General features: G+C 57.9%; 1 protein-coding gene across 9 annotated transcripts in view; it reads right to left on the bottom strand.

Annotated features, from left to right (window-relative positions):
• HSPG2 (heparan sulfate proteoglycan 2) overlaps positions 1-13012 on the bottom strand; it is a 101231-nt gene that overhangs the window by 42884 nt on the left and 45335 nt on the right. For 6 of the 9 annotated variants that reach the window (XM_064589792.1, XM_064589795.1, XM_054513087.2 and 3 more), the window contains 20 exons: positions 11168-11299; positions 10871-11015; positions 10625-10776; positions 10383-10529; positions 7753-7916; positions 7082-7261; positions 6788-6984; positions 6532-6679; positions 5690-5817; positions 4711-4797; positions 4562-4620; positions 4315-4382; positions 3273-3434; positions 2975-3151; positions 2632-2811; positions 2392-2510; positions 1627-1738; positions 1335-1448; positions 1128-1255; positions 416-502 (listed from right to left, as the gene is read on the bottom strand). In XM_064589792.1, coding sequence (XP_064445862.1) covers positions 416-502; positions 1128-1255; positions 1335-1448; positions 1627-1738; positions 2392-2510; positions 2632-2811; positions 2975-3151; positions 3273-3434; positions 4315-4382; positions 4562-4620; positions 4711-4797; positions 5690-5817; positions 6532-6679; positions 6788-6984; positions 7082-7261; positions 7753-7916; positions 10383-10529; positions 10625-10776; positions 10871-11015; positions 11168-11299 — 2686 coding nt within the window. The remainder of the gene's footprint in view (positions 1-415; positions 503-1127; positions 1256-1334; positions 1449-1626; positions 1739-2391; positions 2511-2631; positions 2812-2974; positions 3152-3272; positions 3435-4314; positions 4383-4561; positions 4621-4710; positions 4798-5689; positions 5818-6531; positions 6680-6787; positions 6985-7081; positions 7262-7752; positions 7917-10382; positions 10530-10624; positions 10777-10870; positions 11016-11167; positions 11300-13012) is intronic. The other 3 variants (XM_064589791.1, XM_045898505.3, XM_045898506.3) reach the window with 1 other exon arrangement.

Below are 13012 nucleotides of genomic sequence, written 5' to 3'. Positions count from 1 at the left end.
GCCTGCTGTGAGCCCAGGACTGTGCTGGGGGCCCTGTATCAGACTCAGACTGGAACCAGGCCTCACAGTGTGGGAAGGAACCAATCAGCCTAACTCGCCCATTTTACAGATAGGAGGACAGGTGGGAGAAGAAGAGCAGAGACAGGCCTGAGGCTACAGAACCGGTGAGCGAGCATGATCGGGCCTTGAACCTAGGACCTTTAGCAAGAATGAGGGGTTTTCTGGGGAGTCCCTGCCCTCACTGGGGCAGGGGGTGCTGGCGGTTGGAGGTGAACCGCAGGCCTAGATCTCTGAGGATTCAGGCTCTCAGGGAGGAGAGCTGAGTGTCTTCTGGGGACCTGCGTAAGGGGAGAGTGGGAGGCTTCTGGGGCAGGTCCTCCTGCACACTCCCCACCTTGCCCGCCGCCTGCCTTACCTCTCGCAGTGACGCCCACTGTGGCCTGGGGAGCACGCATCACAGGTGGGGTGGCCGTCAGTGTCCAGAAAGCAAGTATGGGTAGCCCTGTCGGTGGGGGGCAAAGTTCTAGTTAGAAGGTCAGCAGCCCTTCCTTTAGGTCCGGGGGAGGAGGGAGAGGAAGAGTGGGCAAGCGAGCAATGTTCCAGGCACTGTGCTCAGAGCCCTCATTCAATTCTCACACAAGTGGCCAAGGTGGGGTGTCTTATTCTCTCCATTTCACAGATGAGGAAGTGGAGGCCCAGAGAGGGAAGCGTATCTTATTTTACTCTATTTTTTTTAAAAAAGGGAAGCGTGGGCGCCTGGGTGGCTCAGTTGGTTAAGCGACTGCCTTCGGCTCAGGTCATGATCCTGGAGTCCCTGGATCGAGTCCCGCATCGGGGGTCCCTGCTCGGCAGGGGGTCTGCTTCTCCCTCTGACCCTCCTCCCTCTCATGTGCTCTCTCTCTCTCATTCTCTCTGTCTCAAATAAATAAATAAAATCTTAAAAAAAATAAATAAATAAAATAAAAAATAAAAAAAAAATAAAAAAGGGAAGCGTATCTTATACGAAGCGACACAGTGAGGCGGCAGCAAGGCCAGGATTTAACCACTGCTTCTCAGAAGGGCCTGGGAAGAAGGGAGTCTGGAAGGGCGCAGGGGATATTTCAGGAAAGGGCAGGTACAGGACGCACTGGCCGCCGGCGGGGGTTCCATAGCATGGGCATGGCTGGCAGTCCTGCGGTGTCCCCTGCTGAGCATCCCCGTAGTATCCGGGCTGGCACTGCTCACACTGAGGGCCCTCCGTGTGGTGTTGGCAGCCCTGGAGGGGGCAGAGGTTGGTGCTGGCAGCCCTGGAGGCCACTGATCCCCAGGCAGGAGGGAAGGAGGGCGAGACTCACCTGGCAGGCACCTGTTTCAGGCTCACAGACTTCGGTATGGCCATGGCAGCTGCAACGTTCACAGGTGCCCAGGTAGAGTCCACTGGGCATGCGTGTGTAGCCTGTGTCACAGTCCTGGGGGCAAGAAGATAGGGCAGTGGTCGGGCCCTCCTGGGCAGGGCCTGTTCAGGGCAGTGCCCACTGGATGGTGGGGCTGGGGTGGGCCTAGGGAGGACGGGAGAGCTGAAGGGGGAGGAGCCTGGAAGCACCAAGGAGGTTGCTGGTGGACAGGTGGGTGGAGCCCAGGGCTCACCTGGCAGGATGGGCCACGGTACCCGGGTGGGCAGGTGCACTGCTCCACTTCGAGCGCAGGGTCCTGGCCGGTGTCCTCAGGCACAGCCACGTCCATGCTGATACCAGAGACCCTGGGAATGACAAGACCCACCCCGAATGAGCACACATTCCGTGCCAGGCATCCCTGGAGTTCTGCATGCAATTACGTCACTAATTTTCCCAACAGCCCCGCTGTGGTGTTGGGGCCCCGTCTGGCTCCCCAGCTGGATGTCCATGCCCCAGCTGCTGCGAGGGTCATGGTAAATGGCTTACATCTGCAACTCTTTCCAGAGAATGAGCCTTCCTTTCCCGGACAGAACATACCACCTGCTCTCCCGGGGTGACCAATGACAGCCTGACCTAGGGTACAGAAGCCCCTCTGCCTCGAAGCAGAATGCCTCTGCAGAGCTCCTTGTGGGGTGAGCCTGAGGCTAGTCTTTATCTGAAACCGCTTCCTTGCCTGGCCACTTCCACTTCCTTCGTCCATCTGTCCTTCTCTCTCCCTCCCTCCCATGTTCTCGCTGTGAATCCTGTGCTCCCCAATCCCCATCTCAGGCTTTGCTCCTAGGGAACCCGACCTCAGCCCAGCCCCATGATCTCCATCTTACAGATGGGGAAAGTGAGGCACGAAAGGCCCCACAGCCTGCATGTGGGAGAGCTGGTGGTCTGGCCACACTGCACCACGCTGCCGAGACTGGAACCATGGCCCTGAGCCCCTGTGTCCTCCTGCCCTGGCCCCAGACACCTGCTCTCAGCTGGCCGCTGGCTGAAGGACGCCTGGATCAGGAGGGTGTCGATGCCCGCCAGTGCCATCAGCAGGTGCTCTCGCGTGGCCGGCTGCCCATCAGGCCGTTGCCATGCTTGCTGCCAAAAAGAGGACACGTGTGCCTCCAAGCCCTGACATCGCAGGCTACTGACGCCCCTGGGTGAGAGAGGCAGGGGCCCGCCCCACGCCCCACGCCAGGCTGCAGGCAGGGTGGCTCACCTCCCGGAAGGGCACCGTGTAGGTGCTGCGCTGGCCGGGGCTGGGCTCCTGGGAAGTGTGATGCTCTAAGACAATGCCATTGCCCTGCAGGACAACCAGGGGCTGCCCGTGCAGGGGTGTGGAGCCGGGCTGGGGCCTCTGGGTCAACGTGAAGCGCAGCTCTCCTCCGTACGAGGTCACCTGGGACCCAGGGTGGACGGGTGCTCAGCGGAGGCCCCGCCACTGCTCCGGCCACGCCTTCCCCCTTTGCTCCGAAGGCACGCTGACACTCTTGCTTCCGAGCCTCTGCCTGCCTGTGCCGTCCCTGCCGCCCAGGATTCCTTTTCCCAGCCCCCCTGCCCACCTTGTCCCCGCGAAAGCGTGAGGGGAGGCTCCAGAAGTAGGGTCCGGCCAGGAGGCTGTGGAAGGAGGAGAAGACCAGCTCCCCGGGCGTGGGGGAGGATATGCCCTCGCTGGTGGTGTGGGTGCCCGCGACGTTGGTCAGGCTGAACTGTCCCGGCTCCTCAGAAGCCCCGTGCACCTGGGAGGGGGAGAGGAGGCCGGCATGGGGACTGGGGGCTGGGCCTGGCACGCGGTGGGCCCTGGACTCAGCGCCCCCCCCCCCCGCCTCCCGCTGTCTCCCCGCCCCCCCACGCAGGTACCTGGGCGCGGCTCCAGGACGAGCTGGTGCACTGGCGGCTGACGCCCATGCAGAAGCACTTCAGGCAGCCGTCAGGGTTGCGGGCGCTCAGGTGGAAAGAGCCAGCCGCACACTCGTTGCACAGACGCCCCACCACGTTGTTCTGCAGGCACAGAGCTGGAAGCTGCAGGACGGCCCACGGGAGGGGCTGCCTGGAGCTTCCGGCTTCATCTGCCCACCCTCTAGATGGGGACCCAAGGCCGGAAAAGCCACGGAAAGAGCACCTGTGAGCAGGGCTGCCACCATGTGAACAGTGGTTCCCAATTAAGGGGAGCTTAAGCAACCACTCTTTTCCCCCTTTTCGCTTTGGCTGGTAGGGGGCTCACAAACCCGCACAGATTTGAAATACAGCCATTTGGTTAAAAGTTACTGCTACTCTTTATGTAGAGTGTTTCTTGCACTGTGCTGGTTTCTGTTCGACCACCAGCTCATTTAATTCTTCTGAGTACCAAGAAATATGTGATACCTCCACGCTCCACATGAGAAAATGGAGGCTCAGGGATGGGAAATGATTTACACCAGGCCCCTCGGGTTGCTAATCCACTCTGGGATTTAAGATCAGGAGCGCTTAACTCCAAAATTTGCCCAGTTCTTTTCTCCACTGACACTCGAGTCTTCCACTCTTAATGCAAATGATGTCCCTCCTCTGAGCCTCCGTTGCTCATTTGTAAATTGGGGATGCTAATACCCATAAGATCATGTCAGCGTGAGGATGTAAAAGTGAAGATAGAATACAGATACAGCAGTCAATCACACGAAGAATGACTGGCAAAGGATCTGGAACTTCAGCCCAGGTTACCTGACTCCCCAACCAAGGCTCCTTCCCGATGCCAGACTACCTCTCAAGAAGGGAAGGAAGACTAGCCAGCCAGGCTCAGCAGCCTCTAGCTAAGCTGTCACCCACCAGCCAAGGGGCTATGGAGAAGGTTGAGCCTCCTTCCTCTCTCTCCTAGCTGCATGCCCGCCGGAGGCCCCTGGGGTGGGGGAGGGGAGGGCATGCATACCTTACAGCGACAGGCCTCCCCAGAGGTCCCCATGCTGCCTCGCTCGTCACAGCGCACAATCTCCTGGTCTGGAAGCACAAAGTGGGTGTTGGCAAGGCAGGCAGGAATGGGGTAGAGTCAGTCTGGCCAGACTGGTGGCAGAATGGGATGGTTCCCCAAGGATCACGGGGTTAGGGCAGAGCTCCAGGACTGGAGCCCCGGTGGGCAGCCTGGGGAGGTGCCAGGGGATGGCGGCTGTGATACTCACTGGTGGGCCTGCACTTCCCGCCGGGCTGGATGGGATTGCCCTCATATCCCGGGGCACAGCTGGGGGAGAGAGGGAGGGTCGTCAGTGGCGCTTCCGTGTCCCCACCTAGTACAGCTCTCTCCCTGCGGTCCCCACCGGCTCTCCCTTACCTCTCACAGCGACGGCCTGTGTAGCCTGCGGCACATGCATCACATGTGGCTTGGCCATCCGTGTCCAGGAAGCAGGTGTCTGAGAATCTGTGGGTGTCAAGTGGCAGGAGAGGGGGCAGGGCTGCAGTGATGGGCCAGGCCGGGGCTTATACTCCCACCCTGGGAAGTGATTGTTGCCCACATGGCACAATATGTCATGAGGCGTGATGCTGTCTCTTTGCCCACCTATCCTTTTTTAATTTTTTTATTTTATTTATTTATTTTTTAAAATCTTTTTTTTTTTTATTAAAGATTTTATTTATTTATTTGACAGAGAGATAGAAGAGCACAAGCAGAAGGAATGGCAGAGGGAGAAGGAGAAGCAGGCTCTGCACTGAGCAGGGAGCCCGATGCGGGACTCGATCCCAGGACCCTGGGATCATGACCCGAGCCGAAAGCAGACGCCCAACCATCTGAGCCACCCAGGCGCCCCCCTTTTTTATTTTTAAGTCATCTCTACACCCAACGTGGGGCTCGAACTTACAGCTCTGAGATCAAGAGTCGAATGCTTTACTGACTGAGCCCCTGCCCACCTATTCTTGATCTGCAGCCTCACAGCAACACTAGATTTTTTTTTTTTTTTTTTGAGAGAGAGAGCAGGAGAGGGAGGAGGGTCAGAGGGAGAAGCAGGCTCCCTGCTGAGCAGGGAGCCTGATGTGGGACTCGATCCCAGGACTCCAGGATCATGACCTGAGCCGAAGGCAGTCGCTTAACCAACTGAGCCACCCAGGCGCCCTCACAGCAACACTAGAAAGACAGATGGGCCCATTAGATGGGGAAGGAAGCTGAGGCTCAGAGAGGTCAAGGGGCACGGAACAATTTAGTGACCAGGTTAGGATTTGAACCCGGGTCTGCCACCTCCCTGCCCAGAGTCTGCCCCTAGCCTGCTGTACTGCCCTCTCCCCCCAGCATTGCTGCCCCACCCTGGGCTGGTTCTGACCTGCGGGAGGCGTCAATGTATGGGCAAGGGCAGGGCCGGCAGGCAGTGGCTGTGGCCTTGGTGGCGTCCCCAAAGAAGCCAGCCTTGCATTTGTTGCACTGTGGCCCCTCCGTGTTGTGCTGGCAATTCTGGGAGGAAGGGGATGGAGGGGTTCAGGTCCTACAGAGCAGGCCTCCGCCCCCAGTGTAGGGCCACACTGCATTCTGAGTGTGGCCCTTTGCGGCTGGCCCAGCCTCCTCTATCATGCTGGAATTACTCCACAGCTCTGCAGACAGGGGAGCATCCAGCTGCATCTTGATGGGGAATTCGGCACTTTACATGGGCAGCCTGTTCCACAGAAGGTTCTACATACCTGCTTTATACTGACCTAAACCCGCCTCCCTCTTCTAACCTGTACCCACTGGCCATTTCAGCCCTCTGGAATCTGTTTCTTCTTACTCTACGCAGCTCTTGAGGAATTTGAAGGTGGTAGCTTTCCCTCCTTGAGCCTTGCCTTTGGTCAGCTCCATAATCCCAGCCCCCTCCACTATTCCTTAGAAATACATATGATTTCCAGGCTTCTTCCCCTTAGGGCTGCCTTGGTAAGGACCATCCTTAACACAGTACTCTCCAGGACTGTTCTGACCAGGGTGGAAGAGAACAGGACCTTCACCTCCCTTATCTGGACGTTATATCTCTGTTAATGCATCCAGAGGTCATGACAGTTTATCTAGCAGCCACGACAGTCATTCTAGAGGCTCATGCTAAGCTTGCGGGCACAAAGAGGCTTCAGCCTGGGCCTCCCACCCTGTCTGTGCCCCCTGCCCCTAGCCAGTGTTCAAATGCCAGCTGGCACTACTCACCAGGCAGTGGCCATACACAGGGTCACAAGAGCTGGCATGCCCATTACAGTTGCAGCCAGAGCAGGTGCCCAGGTAGGGCCCACCCGGCACCCGGGTGAAATGGGCATCACAGCTCTCGCAGGATAAGCCGGAATAGCCAATGGGGCATCTGTGGGGGCAGGACGAAGACAGTGGTTACAGGAACCGTGAGGCCCTGCTGTTTCTCCCTTATCCTTGCCGCGGACTCTGTGGTTCTGAGCCCTGCCAGGTCAGGCACCTGCACTCCTCCACGCTGTGGGCCTGGCCGTGGCTGGTGGCGTGGGTGACAGTGGTGTCCATGGCAATGTCACTCAGTCCCACGCTGGCCATCTTGGCGTTGTACACCGTTTGGATGAGCACAGCCTCCAGGCTCTGCAGCACCTGCAGCATCTCAGCCCGCTGCACCGGCCGGCCGGACTCGTGGACCCAGTGCTCCTGGATACGAACAAAGGTGTGTGGAGGCATCACACGTTAGCACCTGCCCAGCCTGTAGCCCCTTCCCCCCAACCCTGAGGGCTCAGGCAGCGCCTACCTCGGAGAACTGAACCTGACGCTGGTTCAGGGTGCCAGGCTGGGTGGGCACATGCCCTCGGGAGAGAAGGCGATATCCGGCGCCCACGAGGACCACATCCGGCCGCTGCACTGGCTCCAGCATGCCCCGGGCCAGCTCGTAGCGCACCTTGTAGCGCAGGGAGCCACCATAGGAGTCCACCTGGCCGAGACAGGGCAGATCGGGGCAGGGAAGCCGGGGCATGACCTGATGCCTGCTCTGTGTTCACTCGGCCCTTCCTCCTTCCCTCTGCGTGCCTGGCACTCATTGTGTGCCCGACACAGAGCTGGGCACAGGCAAGCAGAGATGGGTGGGACTTGGCTCTGCCTTGGTGGTACTCGGTCTGATATGGGGGTAGAATAAAAGTTGCCCAGGGAGGCCAGAGGAGGAGCACCGACCCCATCTCAGGTGTGGGGGGAATGGCTGAGGAGCCCCTTTCTAAAGGCTGAGTCAGCATTCCTTCCAATCTGAGCACGGTGGCCAGACACCCTACCCTGAACGAATAAGCCAGTGTCCGCCTTTCCTCCAGAGCAGAGTCTGGCCTGCTGCCTACCAGCTTCAGACGGAGCGGAACACCCAGGCAGGTTCTGGGCATGGGAAGGGGGCTTGGCCTTCCCACCCGCCCCCATCCAGAGCAGCAGGCTGTCCCTCACCTTATTGCCCAGGAACTGCTCAGGCAGCGTCCAGAAAGAGTCATGCACCAGGAAGCGTCGGGACAGGTCGACCAACTGGAACTCCTGCAGAGCAGGGTCGATCTGCAGCTGGGTGGAGGAGAGGGGTGGCATGCCGGGCTGCGCGGGCATCGTCACGTTCACGCCTGCGGGCAGCAAGAGGGAGGGGTGAGGGCCGCAGAGCATGTCTGCCGGAGATAGCCGCCTTGAAAGGCGGCTATCCAGAAAGATGGGAAAGTGCTGGGAGAAATGTGACTTAAAGAGAACTTTAGTGTCTTTCCCCAAGTCAAAAAAGGGAAAAAAAAAAGCAGTTTTTTTCTTCCCTATGGTTTTGGAGCAGAATTTCCCAAAGCATGCTCTGGGGAAAGCCAGTGATGTAGAATGCTGGCTGGGAACCATTTGGGAACCACAGGGTCAAAAAAAGGTCAGGGGGATTCTTTGTAGCAGGACTTCTCAGAGCCTTTTGCTTGAGGACAGCTCCACAGACTGTCAGGCTTGGAATGGCCCTGGGGGGCAGTAGAGAGCTACCCAGGGCTGATGAACAGATGCCAAGTCCTGGTTCTACCACCCTCCAGTTGTGTGAGTCTGAAGAAAGGCCTCAGTTTCCTTATCTATAAAACGGAAGTAATACTGGCTTGCTTCAGAAGGTTATTAGGAAGATAAAATGAGCAAACTGATAGGAAATGCTTAAAACAGAGTAGGGCACAAAAGAAGTGCTCAAAACCAGCTGTTTAGGGTTGCTGTCATTATGATGGCTTGGCGAGCCCGACTGCGCCCCGCCCCCGCAACACAAACACACACACACACACGGAGAAATTCTCTCTGCAGCATGCTTCCAGATCTCTAGGGCAGCACTAACCATCCAAGAAAATGTCTGTGAGGATGGACATGTCCTATTCTTGTACTCTCCAATATGGTAGCCACTAGCCATGTGTGGCTACTGGGTGCTCAAAATGTGGCTGAGAAAGTGAATTAAATATGTTTTTTTAAGATTTATTAATTTGATCGCTTCTCGGCCTTTTGGCTAAGATCAAGTGTAAGATTTATTAATTTGAGAGAGAGAGAGAGGGAAAGCCCGCGTGCACGGTGGGGAGGGGCAGAGGCAGAGGGAGGGAGAGAGAGAGAATCTAAGCAGACTCCCTGCTGGGCATGGAGCCCGACTCGGGGCTCCATCTCACAACCCTGAGATCATGACCTGAGCCAAAACTAAGAGGCGGACACTTCGACTGAGCCGCCCAGGCGCCCCGAGTTGATCAATTTTAATGTTAATAGCCACATGCTATGAACAGCTCTAAGGCGTGGGAGGCTCATTACCTCCAAAGGCAGTCCCTCCCAACCCTGGACACCTTTGACTCTTAGAAATTCCTTCCTTGTGCTACGACTACCTCTGTGTGTGAGCCCCCTTCCTCATAAATGTAAGCCCTGTAACCATGGAGGAGTCCACACCTTCATCCGCAGGATGACCATACAGAGCCCCGAAGACCAGGCCACGCTCCCCCATGCTTGCCTTCCTCCTTCCCTTGCAGGGATGTTTTCAGGTCCCCCACATCCTAATCACCATCCACGCACAGGCCACCTGCTCAGCCTGGAAGCCCGCCTACCCTGACCATTCTGACTCTGATCACACAGGCCTAGGGTCCAGCTCTAAACACCCTCTCAACAGCTGTGTCACCCTAGGGAAGGAAGCCCCACAGCCTCTCAGAGGACCTCAGGGTCCTCATCTGAAAAGAGTAAAAACGGCCCTGACCCTGCAAGGACGACCGGCTGTCCCATGACTGTGTGTCGGGCCGCAGCACCAGCCGAGTGCTTACTGTGGAGGCAGCTAAGTCCCCTCCTGGCATTGAATCCCTTGTGATGCAGAAACTGAGATAGGGTGCAGCTTGATGTGGGGCAGTAAATGGGGGCTGGGGCTTGAACCCAGGTCCATGCGATGTCTGGGCCCGTGCCGTTCTGCCTCTCAGAGCCAGAGACGATGGAGTCCAGCTGCCTGCCTTTAGGTTTGGGAAAACAGGCCTGGAGAAGCCAAGGGTCATACAGACAGTAACGGATGTAGCTGGAGGTCAGCCCCAGGCTGAGAAGATGCCAAAGCCTGGCTCTGAGGACACTAGCATCTCTCAGTCTCTCAGGATGAGGATGTTGCGGATGATGACAAGGACATCAGGGAGTACATACTGGGCACTTAGCACGGACTGAGCATTATTCTGAGTGGCTTATATATGTTAACCTGTTAACTCCTTCCAACAATGTGGGAGGTAGTTCTTATTTTATCCCCATTTTGTAGAGGAGGGAATGGAGACACAAGACAGCCACTTGACCAAGGGCATAGGCAGTAAGGGAGCATCAGGATTTACACAAGAGATCTGGCTCCAGAGCCCATCCTCTTCATAACCCAAGCAGGCAGACATCGAGTGTGGGCTTGGCTTTTCCTAAAATATGTTTCCCCTGAAGTGCTGTTCTCACAGGGTTCAGCCTTTCTTCAGCACCCTGTGCCTGTCCTTGGACCCAGCCCCATTCGCTGGCCCATGCTGCTCTTCCATCTGCCGTCTCTCCAGGCCCTCAGGAGCCTGGCGCCCCCCCCCCCCACCTGCCCACCTGTGTGCCCACCAACGCACCCTTGAAGTCATCGGGCCGGTCAAAGCGCAGCCGGATCTGGTCTCGGAAGCGGCGGCTGCTCTGGCACACGCTGGTGACCCCAAAACAGAAGCAGGGCAGGCAGGAGGCGCTGTGTTCCAGGTAGAAGTGCCCATCGGGGCAGGGCCCTGCCGGGTGGCACGAGAGCGAGCTGCAGCCGGTCACCAGCAGACAGCCCTGGCTCTCCCACCGTGCCCAGGGCCCGCCTGCCCACCGGCCGTACCTCGCTTCGGAATGAGCTCCAGGACACCGTCAGGAATGCCGAACACCATGCCCCGGGCGTTCATGGCCTCACAGGTGTAGGCCCCCTGGTCTGCCTCCTTCACATCACGGATGGTCAGCGTGCCACGGCCTCCTTCGCTGGTCACGGTCACCCTGGCGGGCCCCGCGACACAGGTTGGGTCAGGCCAGGGCCACCGGCCCAGCGTCCCCCATATTCCCAGGCCCTTCCCCAGGCTCAGAACCATACCTGGGATGAGAGGGGATGTGGCCCCAGTTAAGCCTCCAGTTGATGATGGGGGTGGGGACGCCAATGGCCACGCAGGTCAAGGTCACTGTCTGGCCCCGGGAAGCCTGGATGGACTCCTGGGGAGGAGTCACCACCTGGGGGGGCACTGGGGAGACCAGAGCAGGAGTGAGGGGTGTGAAGGGCAAAGGGAGGGGTTTGGGGAGGAGAGCAGGGCTGAGACTATGGACAGGGCCACGGGAACCCACCCCGGGGCCCAGGGCCCACGGCTCGCGCCCCCCAACCCTGGCCCCTGCTCACTGCAGCCAAATTCATCACTGCGGTCGGGACAGTCGCTCTCCTCGTCACAGTGGAAGCTGGCCGGGATACACGTGTTCGTGGAGACACAGCGGAACTGCGTGGGCCCGCACACGTCCTCGGGATGCTTGGCAGCTGGGGGACAGAGCCAGGCGGTGTGGGCAGCAGGTACTGCCCTCAGGGAGGGTCACCCCCACTCCCTACCTACACCCAACAGTCGACCCTGCCCACCTTCCCCTGGTGTCCCCAGGGTCACTCTCTCTTCTCACCCACGTGTCACACAGCTGCCCTGATGAGACCCACACGTTGTTGCCACAACATTGCCAGCTCTCACCAGCCGGCCATCAAATGGCCATCACGTTACCCTGTCCCCACCACTCGCGGCACCTGCACTCCCCAAAACAGAGATATACCTGGCACATCACAGTCACTCAGTTCCTTCCACACTCAGCCAGCCTCAGAAGCCCAAGCCCTCTGTCAAAGGCACAGGCAAAATGACTGGGATCCCTAGACACCAGGTAATGCCTGGTATAAGGTTCTCTAGCAGAAAGGCCTTGCAAGGGACCTGCCACAGCCCAAACCTCGCTGCTCTGTATCCCTCTGACTGGCCCAGGGCTGCCACCTGCGGACTGGCCAGCAGCCTAGGGTTGGCCTGGCACCAGGGCTGGGTCCCCAGCTGGGCACCTCTAGAAGACGGTGACCGACGTTCTTCCTTGGGGAGACTGACTTCGAGACAGACACACGGACAGGGACAGAGAAGGCAGAGTGGTGTAGGAGAGGAGACCACAGGGAAGGAAGTGAGAGGAGGCCAGGCAGCCCTCTACTGACCAGCTTGGGGCCTCCGTCCCCACACTCTAGGAGTTCCCAAGGCCACTCAGCTTTCACATTCTCGGTCCTGCGCTCTGCCAAAAAGGACTCGCGGTCTCCTTTGATTTTTCCCCAGCTGAGAAGGGCTTTTCAACAAAAGCCCTCAATTACTTCTTCCCAAGGGGCTGTCTCGTCAGGCAAGCTTAGAGCCACAGGAAGGACATCATAAAACTCTGTCAGTCTGCAGCACGCTGCTGCTTCTCTCTGGCACAGATGTGCGGCAGGGAAGGTGGAGGAAGGCAGGGAGGAACTGGACCGGCGGACAGAAGGAATATCAACATGCACCCAGGCATGTGACCCGGGATCACAGAGAAGTGGTTTGAAGATTATCCTCTGTCTCAGACTAACAATCCCCAGGCTTCACCTACAGGGCAGGACACTCTAGATGCTCCCCGATAGGGTGTCTGACTCTCTAGCCTCACCCATTTAACTGTCAGAATGCGCTTGACATTGACTGGAGGGATGGATGATGTCAGCTGGGTGGATGGGGTGGATAGACGGCTAGGAGAAAGGAAGGATGTTAGGTTGATGGGTGGACAGATGGATGAAGAGCTGTGTGGACAGATAGCGGATGGACGGAGAGCTGGGTGAATGAATGGATGGATGGACAGATATACCAATGGACGACGGAATGGGGAGATGAGGAAGAGCTGGCAGATGGATGTCCAAAAAACTCAGAACTAGCTCTATGTGAAGAGGCCCTACACCCGTCAGGGACAGGTTTTTTTTTTTAAAGATTTTATTTATTTATTTGAGAGAGAGAATAAGAGAAAGCACATGAGAGGGGGGAGGGTCAGAGGGAGAAGCAGACTCCCCGCTGAGCAGGGAGCCCGATGCGGGACTTGATCCCGGGACTCCAGGATCATGACCTGAGCTGAAGGCAGTCACTTAACCAACTGAGCCACCCAGGTGCCCAGGGACAGGTTTTGACTCCCACATACACCAACGGTCCCATTGTTAGGGGACACCGGGCTATCAAGC

This window comes from Mirounga angustirostris, unplaced genomic scaffold (genome assembly GCF_029215605.1).
Source record: "Mirounga angustirostris isolate CCGP_5_RB_7025 unplaced genomic scaffold, mMirAng1.0.hap1 SCAF_4, whole genome shotgun sequence".
NCBI classification, from domain to species: domain Eukaryota; kingdom Metazoa; phylum Chordata; class Mammalia; order Carnivora; family Phocidae; genus Mirounga; species Mirounga angustirostris.
This window is presented reverse-complemented; position numbering and strand designations above follow the sequence as displayed.